This window comes from Sturnus vulgaris, chromosome 2 (assembly GCF_052056855.1).
Source record: "Sturnus vulgaris isolate bStuVul1 chromosome 2, bStuVul1.hap1, whole genome shotgun sequence".
In the NCBI taxonomy this organism is placed as follows: Eukaryota; Metazoa; Chordata; class Aves; order Passeriformes; family Sturnidae; genus Sturnus; species Sturnus vulgaris.
The window spans coordinates 83,960,565-83,983,297 of record NC_142244.1 but is presented as its reverse complement, the minus strand read 5'-3'; the positions used below and the strand labels follow the sequence as shown (position 1 = coordinate 83,983,297).

The window sequence follows — 22,733 nt, the reverse complement described above, 5'->3', positions numbered from 1 at the left end:
CAGATAGTTTAATAATAATTCATAGAAATGTTGACATGAGGGCCTTACAAGACACAACATTATTGGCTGTGGTAATGTCACAGCATACCATAGAGACAACAATGCACCCCGGCTCAACAGCAAAAACAACAACAAAATAAACCATGAGATTTAAACACATGGCCTAACCTTAAATGCATATATAACACCTTTAAATAGTTCAAACACTCATAACTCTGAGTCAGGCAAAGATTAGACATGTGAAATAGGCATCACCCTTTGCACATAAAGCAGTAGTTTCTGTACTAGAATCTTTAGGGTTACAGAAAATCACATGCTACAGCTGAGGCTGACAGGGAACAGATCTCACTGTCCATACACAGCTTATTCACTGTCAATGAGTAAGCATGAACCAGCATCACTAAGGTAAAATGTATTAAAACTTGAAGGCCACATCACTATTCATTTTTAAATGAATGCTTCTCCATCCAGTTCTGCTGAAAAAACTCAGCTTACATAACAGATTATTCCATGAATATTCTTGGAAAAATTAATTAATTAGTCACAACCTGAGGTACTCTGACTATACATAACACTGCAGAATTTATCTCAAAATACTCACAAACTTTGGGAGAAGCTGAGATGGAAACATATCACACTTTATGAAGGCAAATCCTTTATTCCAATAAGGTAAAATTTCCTGATGTCATTGAAACTGTCACTGATCAAAACACCTCTCAAGTTCATAACGGGCTGCTTCGTTTCCAACTGGTATGTGAAATAATTCAGTTGTGCTCTCTTTGAAGACTTCATTTTCACAGTGAGGAATGGATATAGATGCAAAGCATCAATTAAAAGCAGTTAAAATTTATTTTGATTCAGAAAAAATTACCATTTTGAGAGAGAGAATTTCTGTTGTGACTTTTCTCTTCCTACTTTCTTTCCCTCCCACCATCCTTCACATCTACACAGTAAGAGCTATTTGATGATTTTTAAGTTCCCTTTTGTGTAATTATTATGATAGCCCAGCTAACAACATCAAACTTTTCCTCAGTGAGGAAAAAAAATCTTTTCTATGGAATATAGTTAAAGTACTTCCTGGAAATGGTAGTCAGAAACAACAGGGGAAAAGGCAGAAGTGAGCTGAATTAATCTCTTGGAAACCAGGAAGAAATGGCTTTCGTAGAGAATGAAACTGATTGAGCCTTTCCATTCTGTTTTACTGACACCTCTTATGCAGTATGACTCAGATAGTTAAGGCTACGTACTCAATCTGTTTTGACAGAGCTTAGGTTATCCAGAATCACATGTATTATGCATGTCTGGGTGAGTAAGAATGAGATGGGGAGGAAGGGAGACTGTGGTATATATCCACGGTACTTTATCTTCCCATTGGTTTTGCAGTCTTACAAATAGATTCATAGATTCACAGAACCGTAGAATCATCATAGAATCAGAGAATCATAGAGTTATAGAGTGGCCTGGGTTGGAGGGGACCTTAAAGGGGACCATCTTGTTAAAATTAATTTTGTGCAGTTGCACAGTCAGTTGGAAGTCTGCTAGTCTATTGACCAGGGCTGTGGTCAGACAGTGCACTGTTCTACCCAGCCATTCTGTCCACACTGGGGGCCAGCACCTTCTGGTCCCTCTCTAAGTGATTAATGAAACAGTATTAACTCAGAACTCTGTCTGGTTGCCTTTCAATACCAGAAAAAATAACTCAGACACTGTCTAACCTCATGCTATGAGATACAGAATATCTGAAAAAATGACAATACTGGGACTGCCAGTCTCCACACAGACAAAAATAAGTATTCTTCCTAATGTCCTGAAAGAAAAAGTACACAATGTGTCCTTTCAGCTTCTCAAAATTTTCCGCACACACACATACATATACTTGCTTTCTTCCTGTTAACTCTGAATCCTTTTATTATTTCTAATCATTTGACAAGAAGATGCAGTTTTAGTGTCTAGTTGGTTTGTGATGTTTTCATTCTTCGAATTGCTGAAGCTGGATGTTTGTGTTGGGTTATTGGTCATTGAAACAATAAAATATTTTTTTGCTTGAAACTCATAGAGTAGAAACAAAATGAATGCCAAATAAAAAATTATTCTGCCCAATTTATAATAAGTTTTTAGCACAATATTGTTAATAATTTAAAACTATCAAGAAGATTTTGATGATGATCATTCTAAAGAGGGACACAGACATATGAACATAGGTATAAAGCCAGCATTGATTCGTGTATTTTTCCAAAGTACAATTTTTATTTTTTTTTCTTACAGGTGCCAAGAAGGGTAAATTTAAATTATTTAGATGAGAAAAATTTCCACTAAATCCTTCTGAGATTTTATATCTATGCTTCTGTGCATGAAAGATTACTTTATTCTTATGTGATACCACTATCTTGTCATCACAGTGTCTCATCTAATAGCCAGGACTGTATTTCTTTAAATGCAGAGTGTCTAAAGTTATGCTGATGGTAAAGAGATTAGAGTTTTAGATATATTCAGGTATTTAGTTTATGTATGTGGTTGTCATGATGTAACAATAATCCAGTTTATTTTATCTCTTTCCCTTGTTAAAAAAAGAGTAAAAAAAAAAAAAAAAAAAAAAAACAAGATAAAAAGATGAGGGTTTTTTCTGATCTTTGAGTTCAGTTTGGACAATTTCTGTTAGGGGCTATGATATTTCAAAGGTTTCAATCATCTCTCAAGCCAGCTCAAAACACAAGACCATTCAATTTTTTTCAACATTATATATATGCAACATGTAAAAAGATATTATTGTGCAAAAAAATTATAACTCTAAATAATTGTAAATCTTCTTCATGTGTCAGTTTGGTTTGGTTTTGGTACCTTGACTTCAGCGAATAAAGTACCTGTTAATAAAAATAATTTTGTTTTCTAAAATTCTGATTTTTTTTTAAATCATTAGATTTCCTCTTTTTTCTTCAAAAACCATTGATAATTGACTATTCTTACATTTCTGCATAATGCATGTATCTTTCTGTCTTATTACTCAGTTTAATTCAGTTTTTGTTAGGAGTTATTTTTAGCTTTGTTTCCTTTAAATGAGGATATAATAGAGTGAGAGCTTCATCCACTGCTGCCACAGCCCTTCTTTCCTTTTCTTGAAATGTAATCCAAGGCATTTGTTTTATTGACTTGAATCTTGAGAAAGTGCATGTTTTGAAAGAGTGAGGATTTTGCTCTAGAAGACTTTACTTAATGAAAAAGTTAGAGGATTTTTTCCTCCCTCTGGCTGTTTATCACACAGTTTCATCACATCCATCTTTTCCACTGACACATTGAAAATTACATAGGAAAATACTAATAGAATTTAACTAATATTTAACATTTTTATATGAAATATTTTATAAGAGAAATATTTAATGGGTTTATAAACCTTGGATTTTAGCTGTTGATGTTCTTTGAGATTGAAAAATCTGTCATATTGAAGCATAGTTTGTAAAGTGAACACCACACTCAATATACATGCCAACATGTATTTCACTGATAGTTTTAGGCCTTGTTACGTAACTCATGTTTTAAGTCTCTGAAAATCAACATTTTGGACGTGCTAGGAGGTAGAGCAAAATTCCCAACCAAAAAAAAATCTATATTTTCCTGGGTAAAAGAAAGAATACTGGCAGTTCAAAGGCCATAATATCTGCTTTATTATTAGGAAAATTTCAAGAAATTAGAAGAAATTTCAGTTCTAGATTATGGGCTTCTACTAAAGTTAAAAAGCCACCTCTCAATGTTCCTGAAACAGAGAAAAGGCTTTGGACTGCTCTGGAACTTCTTATTCAGCCATGGGACTCATGCAAAAACTGTCAAGCAGAGTTATATGAGCAAATATGAGATCAATTCTCCCACTTCTGTACTCCCTCCTAGGTAACACATATTTAAGCATGAAAGTAAGATGTCTGATGTCTGTGTAAAACCTTTGGTGCCTAGAAAGACCAGGGGGGGTAGGAGAGATTATATGGGTTGTTTGTTAGAAAAGCAGGCATTTAAATCATATCTGAAGTGGTAAGAGTAGAGAAGAATCACATTCTGGTCTACCAGCTAACCCTGCACAGCTCAACTGCAGACACCTACATCATTTTCCCTTTTCTCCAGAAAAAGACAAAACTGCTTACTGGGTGCAGTTCTTGGCATACACCATTTTGCAGACAATGGCTGAGCATTCTCTGGAAATGTAGGAATTAGCAGAGGCCAAAGCTATGAAGGCAGAGGACTGACAGATAGGCACCATGATGAGCCTTGTCTATGTCTATGTCACCTTACTGGGTAAAACAGAGCAAAAGGGAACCAGAATATTAAAAATATCAATATAGACATCAGACAAGTTTGAAATCAGCTGCCGGGTAAAGAAAATAAGGAAGGATACAGAGTGGGAGGCATTCATCTGAGAAATAGATCTCAGGAACAGGTATACTCATGTGCTCTTTAGAAATAGAGACAAGAATTCAAAAGTAATTTTGAGACAAAGCTGAGGACTTGTGAATCAGAGCAGGAAGATGATGTGTGTGAACATAGATTGGATACACAAAAATCTTCATAGAAGCCCATGATTGCATTATTTACGTCTGCTCCTGAATAAACATTTTCTGTCTTGCTTTGGTAGACACACGATTTTGCTCATTTTCTTGTTACCATGTATGGTGGACTATATTCTGGTCCAATATATATGGTTCAGTATTCTTCCTGAAAACTGTTTTACACTTTCAAATATGAATCATAAACCAACTTACTTCTGTTAGATCTATTTTATGAAGAGAACATGTGGGTTCATACTAAACAGGTCTAAGATCAGGAAAGAAACTCTGTGAATGTATAACTGTTACCAGACCCAGCATCCCTGTTTTCAAGCAATTGACTATTATTACCAATTAAAAATAGAAAAAAATATTGCTTTATTTCACCTAACCTTGAATCCTCTGTTCAGTTTTGGGTACCACAACACAAGAAAAATATAAAGCTATTAGATGGCATCCAAAGGAGGGCAACAAAGATGATGAAGGGCCCTGGGGAGAAGGTGCATGAGGAGTGACCTGTTCAGCCTAGAGGAGGCTGAAGGAGACCTCAGTGCAGTTACAGCTTCTGGTGAGGGGAAGAGGAGGGGCAGGCACTGATCCCTGCTCTGCAGTGACCAGTGACAGCAGCCATGGGAGTGGCCTGAAGTTGTGTCGGGGGAGGTGTAAGTTGGCTATTAGGAAAAGATTCTTCACTCAGAGGGTGTTTGGGCACTGGAACAACTCCCCATGGAAGTGGTCACAGCATCAGCCTGACAGAGTTCAGAAAGTGTGTGGACAATGCACATGGCGTGACTTTTGGGGATGGTCCTGAGCCAGGCCAAGAACTGAACTCAGTGATCCTTGTGGGATTTTTCCAACTCAGTATATTCTGTGATTTTGTGATTTATTGTTGCAAATGCCAGTAAAGCAACTTAAGCAACAGAAATGTGGTGGGTGATGTAATTAACAGTGGGAAAATCACTTTCTGTTTAAAAGTTTATTTAAGAACAAAAGGTATACACATCTCCTGGTCTTCCTTCTCAATAATAATTTACTGTGGATAAGAAACCTTAGTAAGCAATTAAAATTGAATTTATAATGAAAACAACAAAAGAAACCCATGTTCTACAGAGTGCAGTAAGCAAAAACTGCTATAAAGCAATAATCACAAACCAAAGATTAATGATAAAGGCTTCATTTTATCACCTAGCAACCTTACTCATACTTGCCTCTGTTGTGAACAATCTAAAATAAAAGTTTTGTGATTCTGGGGCTACTACATTGAAATTAATTATACAATTTAGGATGCTATTGACATTCCTAAAATTATAACCAAGAATTATAACAATAAAATGAAACATACTGAAATCAAACCAAACTCTCATCTAGATTGGTCATTTCAAGTGTCATTTTTAAACTTCCTTGGCTTAAAAATTTAACCTATAGTTTTCTTTTTTACTGCATCATTACTAGAAAGAATGGAAATGATCAGCTGACTATATTGGTTTTCAGTCTATGTTTAATGAAAGGTAGTTACTAAGCTTTTCAGATAGTTAAAAAATACAAAAAAGGTGGGGGGTTTTTTGTTATGTAACAACCTAGACAGCAAGTATCTAGACAGTAAGTAATGTACTCCAAAACAGTTAAGTGGAAAATAAAATGGGGAACTAGGAAATCTCTCGGTACTCAGTCACACAGGTTTTTCATCACCTTTGTAGCCTAGTGTCCAACCTAATTTTACATTTAATCATTTAATACTAATGACAAACATCATTGTTTGGAAGACAAAAGGTAGCAAAAATTTAAATCAGCATGTGTATTTTACTTTTCTGTTTAAATGGTGACAATAACTGCAATAATCACAAGTTCTGCAGCCACAGCTATGCAGCATCAGATGAGAGCATCTTTAAAGTGTTCCTTTTAGTACCCAAACGTTAACATTGGTTTTCACTGCAGCAGATTTATCCCGTAGTCTACAGCTGTTGGTGTTCAGGTACCCTAATGCGTGTTTTAATGCTGTGGACTGGATAAGGTTTTATTTGAAGGGAAGCAGCACCATCTATTGCAACGTGGTAGCTTAGCTCTAGATGATATAAAGACAGACTTGGCCTGAGCCCAGTTTTCAACTCTTTCTTGTATGCATTTTCATGAATTTGTCATTGTCCAGCTTCAAATGAGATTGGGATCTCACTTAGTATGTGGTGGGGCAGGGACCAAGCCGTGTTTCATGCATGCATGTGTCTAATAAAAAGTCACATCTAAGAGACATAACTGTTTACAAACTAAGATAATATAATAGCATAAACCTAGTCCTGAATAACTGTTGCTCTTAAATGACTTGGCTGGAGTTTTCATTTCTGAAGTGGGAGGACAGTCTAAAGTTAAGAGCATATTTTATCCAGGTGATATGCTCTCAAAATTTTCTTCCAAAAGCAGCATTAATGTAGGTGTGCAGTACAGTATGTTCTTCTAATAATGACAGTGCTATTGTCATCCATCTATATTTCTGGTTCTTCTCTTTTTTCCAGACTGTCTACAAAGCCTGGCTCTGTTCCCAGTATTTTGAAGTCACACAGTTTCACTGCAGCAACAGAATTCCTTGCAAGCAATACTGTTTGGAGGTTCAAACGAGGTGTCCCTTTATATTACCAGACAATGATGATGTCATCTATGGAGGACTATCAAGTTTCATCTGTACAGGTATAGTATAGAAAAACTAATTTCACTTATTTTCATAAGTCTAAATGTCATGAATTTAGCTCTGAGAGCCTGAAGGCATTCCACATCAGAATGATTTGTTGGAGGTGGTAGGATTTGAGCTCAGATCTAGTAATGCACAGTTATGATACAGCTTGCCAGTCATCAGCTTTACAAAACAAAATTGCTGTAAAAAAATTGTTCTGGTTATTTTTTACACATGATAATTTGGTGGAGGATTTCTTTTACTTCATGTCATGCAATACTCAGAGTAAAGAGGTTGCATGTTGTGCAATGTTTAGAAAAAAAAGAGAAAGGCAGGTCCAGTTTTTAGCATGTTCACCTTTGTTTGCCTGCATTCTTATGCCAGATAAATCAAGAATCTGAAGCACAGCATTCAAAACTGTGCAGCAGTTCTCAGAAAGTGCTTAAGAAAAGATCTTTCACTAGTGAAGAATTTAAGAATCAGTTGTTCACATGCGAAGAACTGATCTTTTCTTGTTTCTTATTGACTATGGTTACATTCTATGAATATTTTTTCATTTTAAAAGGTATTGCTAATGTATATCTCAGGTACCACAGATACTTTTTTCAGGAATGGATGGGAGTCATCCACACAAAATTTTAGCTTATACCATGGTTATCTTCATATTCCTGTGCCTAGATTATCATCTGAGAATCCTGAAGATATTCAGGCAATTTTTGCCAGTAAATTGATAAAAAAGAATTTCGACATTTAGATCCTTTTGCACCCTAGTTCAAATATCAGAAATTAAACTGTCTTCACCTCTAAATTAGGAGTCCATTGGAAATCATGATACTAAATAAGTTGCCTAAGGTAAGCTACTTAAAACAAGAGTTAATTATAAAAATCCATTAATGTTATATATAATCTCAGATGCAGGCATAAAGATCATGGCCACTCACGTCTCCTTATACCCTGTGTTTAGATTTAAGATGATTCTGATAGCAAGACATTTACTGGATTTTTTTTCTTGGAGATTAAACCTATTACACACAATCAAGCAATATCCATCCATATGCAAAAGAAAATATAACAAAAAGTGAGCTGAATTACAATTTTCAATCATCAATAAGGTGCTTAGCACTTCAATGCATTTTTAAAAAATTAATAGCTTTCCAATATGTATACACAGTAAGCAAATGAGAATTATTTTCCAGTTTAGGGTAGTATAGTCGGAGTGAGAGACTTAGGAAAATCTTATTTACCACAAGTACACAATCTATATGTGTGTGTGTTCATGTATATGCATGTGTATACATGTACACACACGTACACAATGGCAAGAAACCAAACCAATAGCAAACAAAATCATCTTGGCACGTATTTCAGAAAATCTGTTAGAAAATATATATCCATCTCTGAATTTTCTTAGTATAACTCATAATCCAAATTCCTTCTTAAAATACACAAAATAGATGACTTTGAAAAGACTACTGACATCTCTGAGTTTGGAGTGAAAAAGCAGCTTTAGGGGAGGATTAAGCTCATTTTACTGCAGGTACTAATAATGTGGGTATCTACCATGAACTCTGTGACTAAGCTCTCCCTAGAGAGTCATTGGTGTAGACAGCAGAGCTGAGAGCTGTTTCATTCATCCTGAGTTGGCACCTGCACCTGAGGAGAGGACTTGCTCACATTTGCTGGCTGTACTCTATTTGCTGTAGCTGCTCTTAGACACCAGGGTCTTATTGCAGACACTTAAAATCGCAGTGACTTAAATCTCATCTCAGCAGCCCACTAGCAAATATTTGGTTGAACATTTGGTCATCTCAAGTCCAAACCCAGCTGCAGCAGCAGAGCAGAGCTTGTGTTCACAGACCCATGGGAGTCAGTATGCTGACCCTAGAGACTTGTGTGCAAGGGAAGATGTTGAGTACAGGTACAAGGCAGCAATTCAAACTCTGTCTGGAACACAAGCCCATTTTCACCCTTATTAAGCAGCAGCTCACTGTAAGAGTGCTTCCTGCCACTAAACAATGAGAAATTAGACTGTAATCTGCTGCAGGAATAAAGAATTATACCTCTCCGCAGCTTAATGAAAGCAGATTTATTTCATGCAAAGTACAGTGAGCTTAACAGCAGACAAAACACTCTGCCTCAGAATAGTTTGTGATAGACAAACCTACATAGATTGAAATTCTTTTGAAGAAAAACAGCAGAAAGAAGCTCACCCGTGTCTTGAGGGACATCTCTTACTGCACTTTTTGTGAGTTTCCATCTGGTATACACCTGAGATTTCTATTTATTGATTTGTCTTTTCATTAGAAAAACACAAAAGAGTCAAAAGGTATCTTTAGTTAATATTTAGGTGTAAAGTAACAAGAAAAGAGATACAAGGGTTTTATTTTTTACTACAATATTAATTTTATTTTATTATTTAATCAGTCAATACCTGATTTTATTTGGTATTGACTACAGCCCAGAGCTCAGGATGAACGCAAAAAACATTACCACAAAAAACAAAAATTGTAGCCAAGTAGAGGTTGATGTGGCTACATACTCCATGCTGGGAGGTGCCCTGGCAGTAGGAGCTGCCCCCTCCACTTTCAGTCCTGTCCTACCACAGCAGTAAGTCAGAACACAGAGATCAGCTGGAGATAAAGGCATGGCAGTACTGGTGGACAACAGGGAACCCACACTTTTTTTTTTTCTTTCAGGCCAGGATTTTTGTGATGTTGGGGTCTGGAAAAAACAAACAAACAAACAAAACAACAACAACAACAACAAAAAAAAAAAAAAAAAAAAAAAAAAAAACCCAAACAAAAAAAAAAAAAAAAACCCTGGAGACTGTAAAAGGAAATAATAACAATAATAATACCCTTCCTTAGAAGGTCCACATGATGAGTAAACAGCATAGAACCAGCTATTTTTCCCCAATAAATATTGCAGTCATTGTTATATTTGTCACTAAATTTAGAAGAAAATAAATTGTAGTGAATAATATGGATTACTAACAACTTGGAAATTCCTGAAAACCTCATATAGTAGCAAGTATTCTAGCCTGAGAATGTCTAACTTGATCACCTCCAAAGAAAGCATATAGTAGGAAAGAGAGAAGGCACACTACACTCATTTTATATCACCAGAACTCGTCTTTTGTAGAAATGCATATGAGTGTGTGGAGCAACTGCAGTGCAAAAGAAAGTACTTGAGAGATTAATCAAAACAATCAGAATCACAGTGTGTTTCTGATTATGGAAATATGCAGTTAGAAAGAATTTAGTGTTCCCTTCTTGCCTGCTTTCTTCCAGGACATAGAAGGAAAAATATTGATCTTTCCATCAGGTACTGTGCTGTAACATTCTGATATTCAGATTCATTAAAACTGAGTAATTACTTTCAGTTTCGACCTTTGGAGTTCATATCCGTATGACTGAAGTTTCCAGTGGTTTCATCCAATGTTTGTTTTTTTTACAGCTCAGCTGCCTAGAACTGTCTATGCAAATCAGAATCTTATTTGAGGGAGATAACAATAGTTTTCAGGTGCACATACACATGGCAAATTACAGTGAATTAGTCCATGCAAAGTTCCAGGCAAGGTTTTACACTGTAACTTCTAAGAAAACAGTGTTCACACTAGTGGGATTGTTTTCTATTGTAAATGTAGTAGTCTCTTCCTTAACTAAATAAGGAGATGGGCTACAGCATCATACTATCCTACACCAACCATTAATGCATATTTTGTCTACAAAATTATACTAGGACTACAGTGAAGAAAAATCCCTTCAGGGACATTTAGGGCCGATGTGAGATAGACACACAGTACCAGCTGCTTCATTGTGCTTCTCATATTCCCAAAATTGCTTGTTAATGCAGATATAGTCTATTCTGACTGCTTGGAGAAACTGCTGTCCTTATGCCAAGTCTGGGCCAGTTTAGAGTGCAGTCTTAGGGCTATTTGTGCTCCTAAGGGCTTTCTTTGTAATGACCATGACTTATAGTCTCTTTGTGCCCTGTGGCATAACAGGACCATTACACAGCCACATACTCACACTCTTGCTGTAGAGATGTCATGGCATTTAATGGAGACAGAGAGTTCCTCTTTGAAGGAAAAGAAGGGAACGTAGTGAGCAGTAACAAGTCAGAGATGTGTTGCATTAACTTCTTCCAAAAGCATGATGACACCCCTCAGTACTTCCTAAGAGGAGTGCCATCAGAACGAATCTTCTGCCATCAAGAGGTGAATCAAATTTGTCTATTCTCCTGTGTTGAACAGACATCTGATAATTTTCAATCAGAAGGAGAAAATAGAAGTATACAGGTGATTCAGGTGCTTTAAATTACCAATATATTTCAATTCATATTAATTTAGACTCCTAATTTTATGTGTTCTGATTAACATCTCAGTTGTTTGGAACACAGCATGAATCAATTTTTGGCAAAATAACAGTAACATATGTTTATGTGATCCATGCAAAGTAACACTTCCATGGAAACTCCACCTCCTTTGGAGTAAAAAATTCACTGGAAATAAAACTGTCAGTCATGCTTCATAGCACACACGAATGTTTATACAGACATAGTGAGAATTATTACAGAAAATTCTCATCAATCTGTAGAAGTTTCATGACTACCAAAGCTCAGCAAAAGTATTAGGAGTAATTCTGTAAGCTGCAGCTTCCTCTCAAGGGGCAGATGTTCAACTGAGTTTCACCAACTAGGTTTAGCTATAGTGTGTCTCTTTCAAAACAGATGCGCTGATTTCGGTGCAATTTGAAAAGCAATTTCCTTGAGAAAATGTGATATATAGAAAGCAATACAATCTATCTCTTCTGTAGAACAATTTAAGAAGGGAAAATCACTCCGAATTCAATCTGCTTTATGTTGTTCTTGGCAAATTCAAAAAACCCATATATTTGATCCAAATTCTTCCTCTAAAAATATCTCATATGTGTCATTTGCCTCCTGTCTGCATCTCTTAATAGGGCCTAAAATATCAAAATATTAAACTAATACAGACAGCAGGACAAATCCTTTTTATGTTTGACAAGCATGGTTTAAATTGTTACTAGCCATGGATCTGCTTACAGGGAAAATTTGACATGGCTTTTGCTGCAAAATCTGTCAACTAAAGAGCTCATCTTTATGAGTCTAGTTTTCTTCTAGTCTTGAGTATTGGGGCTTTCCCAATATCATAATAGGTTTATGAGCTGCAAATATTCTTCTCCTATGATAATGACCCAGACATTTTACTTATTGATAGCCTTCAACTTTCTATGGTGACACAGTACTTAGGTATGTATAACTCTTCCCTATCATATCATAATAGTGCATCCTTTTAATCAAAGATTCTACATGTAGAAACAAAACTGGAGAAGGACTGGGAAAAGACAAATGTTTTCTAGAAGCATTTCTTCCTGTATCTCAAAACAGAAGAGATAAAAACCTTCATTGTATAGTTTTAAGAATCAGTTATTTAATCATTTTTCTGACTTGCAGCAGCTCAGTTTTGGAGGGGTAACATTGACTTACACCAGCAGCAGGAAAACGCCCCTATGGATAATTTAGGAAAGAAGTCCATATATCATAAAGAAACACTATGAATTCTTCTTGGATGTGAGCACATAGGCATACACATAAGAAAATGTTCATGAGTCAATTATTTTAAATAATAACCAAAATATAGTGATAAAAAAGAATCTTAAAAGACAACAACACAGATCTCCCATCCAGATCTCCTCCGACAATTGGAATTGAGTAATGGAAGTTAGCCTTTTCCAAAGAGCTGAACAGTCTTTTTCACCAGTTTAGAATAATCTGTTTGAATAAAGATTAACTTATTCATCTTCAATACTCTTACATATAATTTTGTTTCTCTTTTTTTTATAATGTGAAAGGTATAAAATGCATGTCTAATCATCATGATGTGTCACAGATACAGCAATTTAGAAATTGAGAAGACCATCTGGATAAGATCAAAAAGTTCTGGCTTCCAGATCAGTTGTAAGCAAGCCGTGAAATCTAGTCATATAATATCTAATGTGTTATCTTGACTTCCGTAGTTGGAAAATGTTAATACTGAAATCTCAGAAATAATTCCTCAGAAACAGAAATGCCATGCAGAGTGCTGGCATTCACTGATACAGTGATGTCAATGCTGGATGGATCACTCTTGGCAGACATTATTTACTTTGGGCTTCACAATAAAATGGAGTATTCAAAACTTCTGGTACATTAAATCCACTTATCTTCTTTTAAGATCTTTTTTCAAGCACAAGAAACTTCATATACCTCTCAAAAATAATCAGAAATCTATGTGAAAAATGAGCACAGGTTAGGATTCTACCGAAGGCAAAAGAGGAACAAACATAACATATCATAAGATCTGTTTTGTTTCTGCGGCTTCCCAAATACTTATCCAGCAATGACAACACATATATCAACCAGACCAGTTTCTCATAATGCAGAATACTGTGGCTTCATAACTCTTTCTGTACAAATAAACCAAGAAGCCAAGTCAGACCACCTGCTGCAGATTCAAATCCAGCCACAAGCGTCACACATCCTGACAGTGACGAGAAGAGTCATTGGAATGCAACCACTGCTTTTACAGGCTGTTTTCTGCAACTACTCAGGCAGAAACCACAGCAGTCTCTGAGTTAGATGGTGATCTAGCTGATCAGCAGACCATGCATTCATCAATGGTCTATGTGATTTCAATTTTTGTGTAAGAACTTGCTTGGGCTTTGCTGCTTTTTCCCTAAGGCACATTTCACAAAGTGAATATGATATTTATGCTGTCACTCCTTTTTCTTTTAGTCTGATTCAGCTGAGCAGGACATACAGGATTTATCCAGTCATGTCTCCGTTAACAGTCTCAGTAGAACCAGTAGCCTTAATACTTGCATCAGCACTAGTAACTCACAGTCCCTATAGATGTAACTTCTGTGCTGATCATCAAAATGTTATCTTCATGTGGGAAAAGACCTATCTGGTTACAAAGAAAAGAGAGAGCTTTTACATGATCTTTGTGAGTGGTAGCATATCTGTCTGGAGAATGGTTTGAAATAAAAAAGTCTCCTGGCAAATTCTACATCCTTGATTATAGTAAAGGTCCAAGTACTACCATATGGACTAAGATTTCTGCTGGTGAAATATAGCTGAGTGCTGGGAAGAGTTTGGAAATTAAGACACAGAACTGAGAATTTTAAGTAAAAAGTGAAAAGTAAAGTGCATTACAAGCCAATTACTGAGCTGGTCAGCCTCAGAAATACAGTTACAAAACATCCAAGTAATATAAAATAATAATGTCTACAAACTGAACTATAAAGGCTAAAGAGGAAAGGGGAAGTCTTGGTGGTTTCGTGGGTACAGATACGGTTTTTATTTCTTATACCCATGTATTTAATATTTAAACAAAAGTCAAACAAAAGGGAGAGAAGCAAATGCACAGGCAGTGGAAGCAAGGACAGGTACCCTTGGAAAAGCATAGAGATGAAATCAGGTTATGTAGAGATGGGGCAAGAGGAAGCTGGAACTGAACTTGTCAAAGCAGGCAAAGAATTAAAAAAAAAAGGCTTCTGTGCCTATATCAACAATTAAAGGAAGGCCAAAGAACGTGTATCCCCATAAACAAGGCTGGAAAACTGAAAACAGTGGATGAGGAGGAGGCTGAGGTATTCAACAACACTTTTGCCTCAGTCTTGAATGGCACCCTTTCTTCCTCTATCTTTTAACTGGGTGGACAGCAGGATGTGGACTGGAGCAAAAGTCCCTCCCACTGTAAGTAAAGATCAGGTTCATGACTACCTGAGGAACATGAATAAGTCTATGAGACCCAATGAGTTACATCCCCAGAGACCCAAGGGAATTGGCAGATGTAGCTGCCAAGCCACACTCCCTGATATTGAAAAGTCATGGCAATCACGTAAAGTCCCAGGAGACTGGAAAAAGGACAACATTGAACCCATCTTTAAAAAAGGTTGTAGTTGACAGGTCAAGGAAGATGATAGGAACTACAAACCCGTCAGAGTCACCTCTGTGGCTGGGAAGATCATGTAACAGATCCTTCTAGAAGCTGTGCTAAGGCACATGGAGAACAGGGAGGTTTGAGACAGTCAACAAGGGCCAGTCCTGCCTGACCAACTGAGCAGTCTTCTACAATGAAGTGTTATTTCATATCTTTGTCAATGAAGAGATCGAGATTTGCCCTTAGTAAATTTGCAGGTGATACCAATATGAGTGGAGTGGTTGACACATCTGAAGGATAAGATGCCATCCAGAGGGACCTAGGCAAGCTCAAGAAGTGGACCCACGGGAATCTCATGAGGTTTAACAAAACCAAGTACAAGTTCCTTTGGTCGAGGCAACCTCTGATATAAAAACTGGCTGGTGGATGAACAGATCTAGAGCAGCCCTTGCCCAGAAGGACTGGATGGATGAGAGGCTGGATATGATCCAGCAATATGTGCTCTTAGTGCAGAAAGCCACTGTGTCCTGGGATGCATCAAAAGCAGCATGGCCAGCAGGGCAAAGGAAGTGACACCAACCTTCTACTTTGCTCTGGTAAGACCTCACCTGGGACACTGCATCCAGCTCCAGGGTCCTCAGCACAAGAAGGACATCAACCTCTTGGAGCAGGTCCAGAGGAGGGACACCTAGATGATCAAAGGAATGGAGCACATTTCCTGTGAGGAAAGACTAAGAGAGCTGGAAAAGTAAAGGCTTTGGCTGCCCTAATTGTGGCCTTCTTGAAGGGAACCTGCAAAAAAGATGGAGAAAGACCTTTTTTAAATAGTGAGTGGTGATAGGGCAAGGGGAATGGTTTCAAACTGAAAAAATAGATTTAGATCAGAAATTAGGAAGGAATTTTAGGAAGAAATTCTTTACTGTGAGGATGGTGAGGAACTGGAACAGGTTGCCCAGAGAAGCTGTGGACTCCACATCCATGGAAGTTTTCAAGGCCAGCTTGGATGGGGCTTTGAGCAGCCTGGTCTAGTGAAAAGTGCCTCTGCACACAGCAGAGAGGTTGAAACTAGATGATATTTGAGGTCCCATCCAACCCAAGCCATTCTATGGTTCTATGAATATTTTGATGAAAGAACAAATTAGTTTTTCCTCCTTGATTTTCCAAGGAGATGTAGCCAGTTTACCTGGATTTCTAGTTAAGTTACACATTTGTAAACCTCTGACTTAATAGATGGACTAATTATATCCAAGGGTCAAAAGCTTATATTTATGGCTACAAACGAGTATGTGGTGAAGAATGTGTTGTGTTCAGTACAAAAGGTCTTACTGACCTTATCTAAATCTACACCATCATATTAATAGTGGCTCTGTAGTTAATTGTTTATTTAATATGTAACTCCAAATTCAAAACCGAAATTCAACTGTTGAATTGAAATAAAGAGGAAATGTAATTTTACATTAAGGAACAAGTTCAATTCATCTTTGAATGTCGACTTGTCATCAATTTATTTATAATTCACTAAGTGCATATGAACTATTTAAATACATTTTGATTGCCAACTTATATACATAGCTTTGATTTCAAAGGAAGTCTGGGTTTTCCAGTAACAAGAAAGGCAGAAATTATAGTTTGAAAAGTAAACAAGCCTCGGTGGGATCAAAGCATTAACCATTCTCTGTGTCTCTTCAATTACTACTAATCGTTTGAGCTGCTGCAGTTCACAAAACAAATCATAATTCCCTGCTTTGAGAGGCATTGCCTGTATGTTGCAATGTTTAAAAACAGACTTAAGCACACAAACACCAAAAGATGGGTCTCAGAAAATAAGACTGTTTTATTATATGTTCAATGAACAATTGTCCAGAAGTTTCAAAATGCAATAGAATTTATTAAAGGAAAATGTGATCCTTTCAGCAATGTTCTAGAGTGAGAATAAATAATTTTCAAACTTTGGAATGCTGCATTAAGTTTCTGACTGCAGAAGTGGAAAAATTTGTCAGGTTTAGCATAGGATAAACTCTGAATTTACAGAACATGAAACAAGTTGCTTTCATTCCTGAATCTTTAAAATTTTGATTAAATCCAAAAACAAAGGCAACTTTATTTGGACTCAGATATACCCTAGCAGACAATTGTGTCAGCTATGTAAAAACATGTCAATTTAGGCATCTTAACATTCTTAGCATACCTAACACATTTTTTGTTTAGTTGCACATCAGTATTATGGAAGTAGGAATTAAAGCATTCAGATTTATCATATTTTAAGGTGTACTGCTTTTCTTTACAGGTTATTATCAAAGTACAAGAAATCTGATGACTGGACCTAAGAATGTTGCATCTAAATTGCTTTTTGAAAGTAATATTGTTGTGATGTTTTGGAGAAAATGTAATTCTTCTTTCAAGAAATAAAGCTGCTTTCAATATTGCTATTCTAATATTTCAACACAGATAGATAATTTTTCCCTAGAAAAACCTAGTTCTATCTATATTATTTATTTCAAAATTGGAGAAACACTGGAGAAAAAGTGTTTGTCCATTATGTTAGACATTCTTGCATTTGAACACTAGTTAAATAGTCAAAATAGCTTATTTTAATTTATCAGAAGAAAAGGTATGTGAGAAGCAAACAGAACACTCTGGTTATGTTAATCTCCTATATAGTAATGCAGACAACACTGGCAATTTCCAAAAAGATAGAGTTCCTATTAGTGTTCAAAAATTCGTAAGGAGATCGTTTGAACTCAGCAAAGTTCAAAGGCAAAAATGTCCTAGCTGTATAATCAGAAGCATCAGGAGATCCAACCATTGTATGGCAAGGACAGATTGTTTTCACCTCTGGGATATGTTGAAGGCAATATCCAGCTGAAAGAACTCAGATGAGGTAGGATATTATTTGTTATTTAATGACTGTCTTTAAGTGATCACATACTGAAGGAAAAATTTCAAGGTCTAAATTTTGTGGAAACATCCTGGTTGATTAGTTCTTACTTCATCATTGGTTGTTACTTCCCAAAAAGGAAGAATTCAAACATTCTTACATTCAAATGTCAATAATTACTTTTCAATGTTGCTTCTTTACACAATCATGCTCAGTGTCATACTTCTGCTGAATGATCTTTTGATGCTGCTTCCTGTTAGGTGATGCATATTTCTTCAGGACTTCTGAGGGCCTCAGTCTCACCCAAAGATATGGATTCAACAGCTTAGACTAAATGCTGACTAAAAACTGTTCCTCCAAACTACTACTTCTGTCAGTCCTTGTTCCTGGTACTTATTTTTCTTTTGTTTTTACCCTACAGGGCTCTATGAAAACTATCCAACCAATGCAGAACCAGAATGCTGTGATGTCAGATGGGGACTATTATCAGATCATCAACCCAAAGGGACTATAAAAACAAGTGGCTCAACAATGTGTCACAGGACATCGCTCACAGTTTCATCAGCATCAAGACTGTGTAACAGCAGACTTAAACTGTGTGTTCTTGTATTAATTCTCTTACATACAGTACTTACAGTCTCAGCAGCACAGAACTCAACAGGACTGGGCTTTGGAAGCATAACAACTTTGGAAGAAAATTCAACCAATGAGGAATAAAAGAAAGGATTCATCTTACATGATAGAAACACAACAGGCCCAAATTGCTACAGTCAAAAATAGCAAGGACTGAGTGCTTTACCCTCAGATCTCTTCTTGAATGACCTTTTGGGTAAAATGAAAAGAATGGGCCGCTACCCAAACAACAAGGACACACAAACACAGCTTTTTATTGACTAAAAGGCTGTCTGGTGACTTAACTTTCTCACACCATTTTATACACTGTGTTTTAATGTTTGAAGTTTCTTTTTTTTTGTTTGTTTTTTGCACTTGTTAATACAGGATTTTATTTTTGGGACAGTTTCTCAAAGCTAAATTAAGTCTTTTCTCTGTCAATATATTTCTAGTCATTGTGTGTGTTCATCTGATAGTTCTGTCTTTTATGTCCTGTCAGTTTCTATTAGAGGAATGACTGCTATGATTTCATGACATAGCCAAAAAAAAAAAAAAAAAAAAAAGGAAAAAAAAAAGAAAAAAAAAGAAAAAACAGAAAAAAAGCCCACAAATCAAACCAAAACAAAATAAAAAAGCCCACAAAAAAACCCAACAAAAACCCACAAAAAGAACAAGAAAACCAAAATTTAACCAAAAAGAGAAAAGAATAAGAAAAGAAAATAAAAAAGCAACCACAAAAAGAACCCCAAACAAACCTTACTGTCCTCTTATCCATGGGAACCATGCATCTCCTTTCCCTTTCCCATCTACCATCACAGACAACATACATTTGCTTCTGTCTGTGTAATCACAATGAATGGGTACACAATTCCAGTGTGCCTCTGCCACTGTTGCACAAAACAGTTGACTGAGCAAACCCAAAAGGAGCATGAAGGGGGTTCCTTTTATCTGAACAAACAAGTGCTCTCCTTACAAGGTGGGATCGGACAGTTAAAAAAGTATAAAGAAATATATAACAAACTGTTGCTCCAATACCCGTTTTGAAGAAGTCCAGTCCTTTCTCACTGGTCAGTTGAACAGGAGCAGCCTTTTCTAGATATGTTAAGTAAAACCAGTTATGCTCAGCAAGTTGAATAGTTGGGAAGCCTTCATATTGGAGGTGAAGGATTGACATTCATTGTGAATCACGTTTTGAGTTCTCCTGCTGTCACATAACCAGCAGCTTTCCATAACTAATGGGAGCCAAGAACTTCCAAAATTCAACTCTTTTTGTCGCAACAAAAATTACACTAGAAGTCTTTGAACATCTACAATATAAATTATCTCCTTGGTTTGATTCCATTGTTTTTCTATTACCTACATGTTGTTGAAAGTAACTCTAGTTTATTAAGGATGCACAAGAATGTGTTAGCACAGATAAAGAAACTATTTTTTTTTAAATATATAGGACAACCGTTTTCATAAATGTGCAATAAAAACAGTAAATATATACTAGGATATGAGTAGTCAAGAGAAAAGATTGTAATATGCTGGTTTTTCATTGTTTGGGGTGGTTTTGAATTTGTTTACTTTTATTTTTGTGGGAACATTTCACCTGCTGAGTATATGAGAATTTGCTTTTTAAAAAGGCTTTTTAGAGTTTACAGTAGAATCAATGGAAGGAAAAGTTAATAAGGGCTGTTTTTAAAAACTTTACATTCCTTCCTATTCTCTAACTACACTTGGGAAGTGCACTTTAGAGATGTTTGCTGTGTAGCTGGGAAATGAAGGAAAACTATAGAAAATGTTCTCTTAGGAAATAAAATATAGTTACCTACTTTCTAGCTATGAAATACCCCTTGATAAATATTAATGTTGTAAGAACATTTAATCACTGGTGCATAATGCGTTTTTGTATACAATTTACGGTCTGTTAAATTCTGGAGAAAAACAAAAAGAAGATAACCATGCTGCTTAAGCGGTTCGAGATGCACATGTTAAGCTGCGAAGCTCAAATGTTTTGCAAGAGTGTTTGTTTTGATAGTGTTTTGCTACAACCTGGACTGAGGAGCCTAAAACGATCTGTGCAAATACGACAACAGCAAAAAGCACCAGCTAATGCAAAATTCTTCAGCACTGGTTTGTTTCTATAATTCCTCCCTTCCCTTCCTTGCACATGCTATATTTTGTTCAATAAAACATGGTGCTTTTTAATTTATTTTCTTTTCTGTTAGAGGCACATGTATTAATTACAATGAATTGATGCAAAATTGGGGGAAAATGTAGAAATGCAAAAGAAAAAGCCTTAACTAATGGTAGAATGTAGACTTTTGAAGGACAGAAATGTTACTGAAAAGTGATGGAGCAATAACTGGGCAGTGCTCTGGTACTGTACAACAGCTGATAAGTCACACTACTGAGAAAGCTCTTACTAGGTGAGCTCTTGTTCAACTGACCTCTTAATTCTACTAAGTGTACATGGTCAGTAAACAGTTTGTTATAACCTTTATCTACCTCTGCTGTGCAAAGGCCATCCAACATCCATTTCTGTGATGTACCTCATGGTTTTTTGTTCACACCATTACTCACTGTCATCTATTTTTACACTGTACCAATACAGTACCTGGTCTGGTTCATCTCAATTGAATTGGCACCTGAAGAAGAGTTTTTATTATTTCTCTTTTACTTCATGGTGAATTATTGTAGTGATCTATCTTTAAGGTATTTTATTTCTTCTTTTCTGCTCTTCTTCATTCTTCATCCCTTATTTTTCTATAAAAATGTTTTCAAGTGGTGTCAGTGAAAAATGATTCCTCCACTGCTTGGCTACACTCAGTCATGTCATACAATATGAGAGAGACAGGAGGAAAAACAGTGACAACAACATCACATACATAATGTAGCCTAATTAAACTTGGGGAAAATGAAGCAGAAAACAATTACAGACTTTCAATTACAAGATGTAATAAATTCATCCCCCTCTCCCTACCTGGAGTTAGTGCCTGCAGTTCAATGGTCTGTGAATTTTCTCTGTCATCTTTTTGAGGTCTATTTCTTTAATTTCTGAAACAAAGAGTCATGTTGCTGTTGAATACTGCTGGGGTATCTGTTGCCATTTTCACTCTAGCAGTGTGGTAAGCAGCTTCTCTTGGTGATACCTGGGACATCAGGAGTAGACAAAGACTTTTCTATGAAGTTAAGCAACATGTAATCATGTATGATGCAAAATTCCATCCCATCCATTCTTCATTCGTAATAGTTTTCCTGGCACAAACTTAAGCATGCTTGATATTGTGCACATATTACTTTTTTTCAGAATAAATTTGCATCTTGCCACTGCTATAACTGCCATCTTGTTCCATTTCTCCTTGTACTGTATGCCTAATACATACATGATAAAGAGCTGGCTTAACAAAGAAGTAATATTAAAATCTTTCTGCAAATGACTGATGAGAAGAAAAAGAAAAAAAATATTTATTTTATGATCATATGGAAGAAATTAATTTCCCATGTCTTTATCATCTTATTTTCTGCAATAGGGAAAATTCAGATTTTGTGCAATATGTTTATACTGCTAAGCCAAATGTCATATAACATAACCAGAGCTATATGTTATTCCTTATTGCATTTGCATTCAGTAATACAGTATATTGATGCTTTTCTTTCATTAAAGAGACAGTATCTTTTTTCTTTTTTTTTTTTTTTTAATATAGCAGGTGAAGGCTGTCCTTCTGCACACCATAATTTAAAGACAAAAAAACCAACAAAATGTTAGAATGAAGTTTTAGTTCTATAAATGATGAAACCAAGCCATCAGCTGCCAAAGAATCTGTGGAACAATAGTTACAAACCAAACAAAAATATTTCTTCTTGAGGGTTAAAAATAACTTTATTCTGCATGATTAAAGAAGAAAGAATAAAAGAATGAGAGCTGTATTTCAAACAGCAGAGATAGCAGGTATCATCTGGTACACATTGTGACTCTCAGCTTAAATAGTTATACTCTTCTATTAAAGAGTGAGGGACAAAGCATTGTCTTCTTCTCTCTCTATATGTGTTATGATAATGAATGTCCTTTTTGTAAGCATTGCTTCCCTTCACAGAAGATACCTGCCTATCAAGAGAGCT

At 36.1% G+C, this 22,733-nt stretch overlaps 1 protein-coding gene across 2 annotated transcripts in view; it reads left to right on the top strand.

Moving 5' to 3' along the window:
- NALF1 (NALCN channel auxiliary factor 1) overlaps nucleotides 1–22,291 on the top strand; it is a 438,427-nt gene extending 416,136 nt beyond the window's left edge. Inside the window, exons 2-3 of one of the 2 annotated variants that reach the window (XM_014873340.2) lie at nucleotides 7,034–7,205; nucleotides 18,436–22,291. In XM_014873340.2, coding sequence (XP_014728826.2) covers nucleotides 7,034–7,205; nucleotides 18,436–18,731 — 468 coding nt within the window. In that variant the 3' untranslated portion in view covers nucleotides 18,732–22,291. Of the gene's footprint in view, nucleotides 1–7,033; nucleotides 7,206–18,435 lie in introns of those variants that run through there. The other variant, XR_015801599.1, reaches the window with a different exon arrangement.
- The last annotated feature ends 442 nt before the right edge of the window (nucleotides 22,292–22,733 follow it).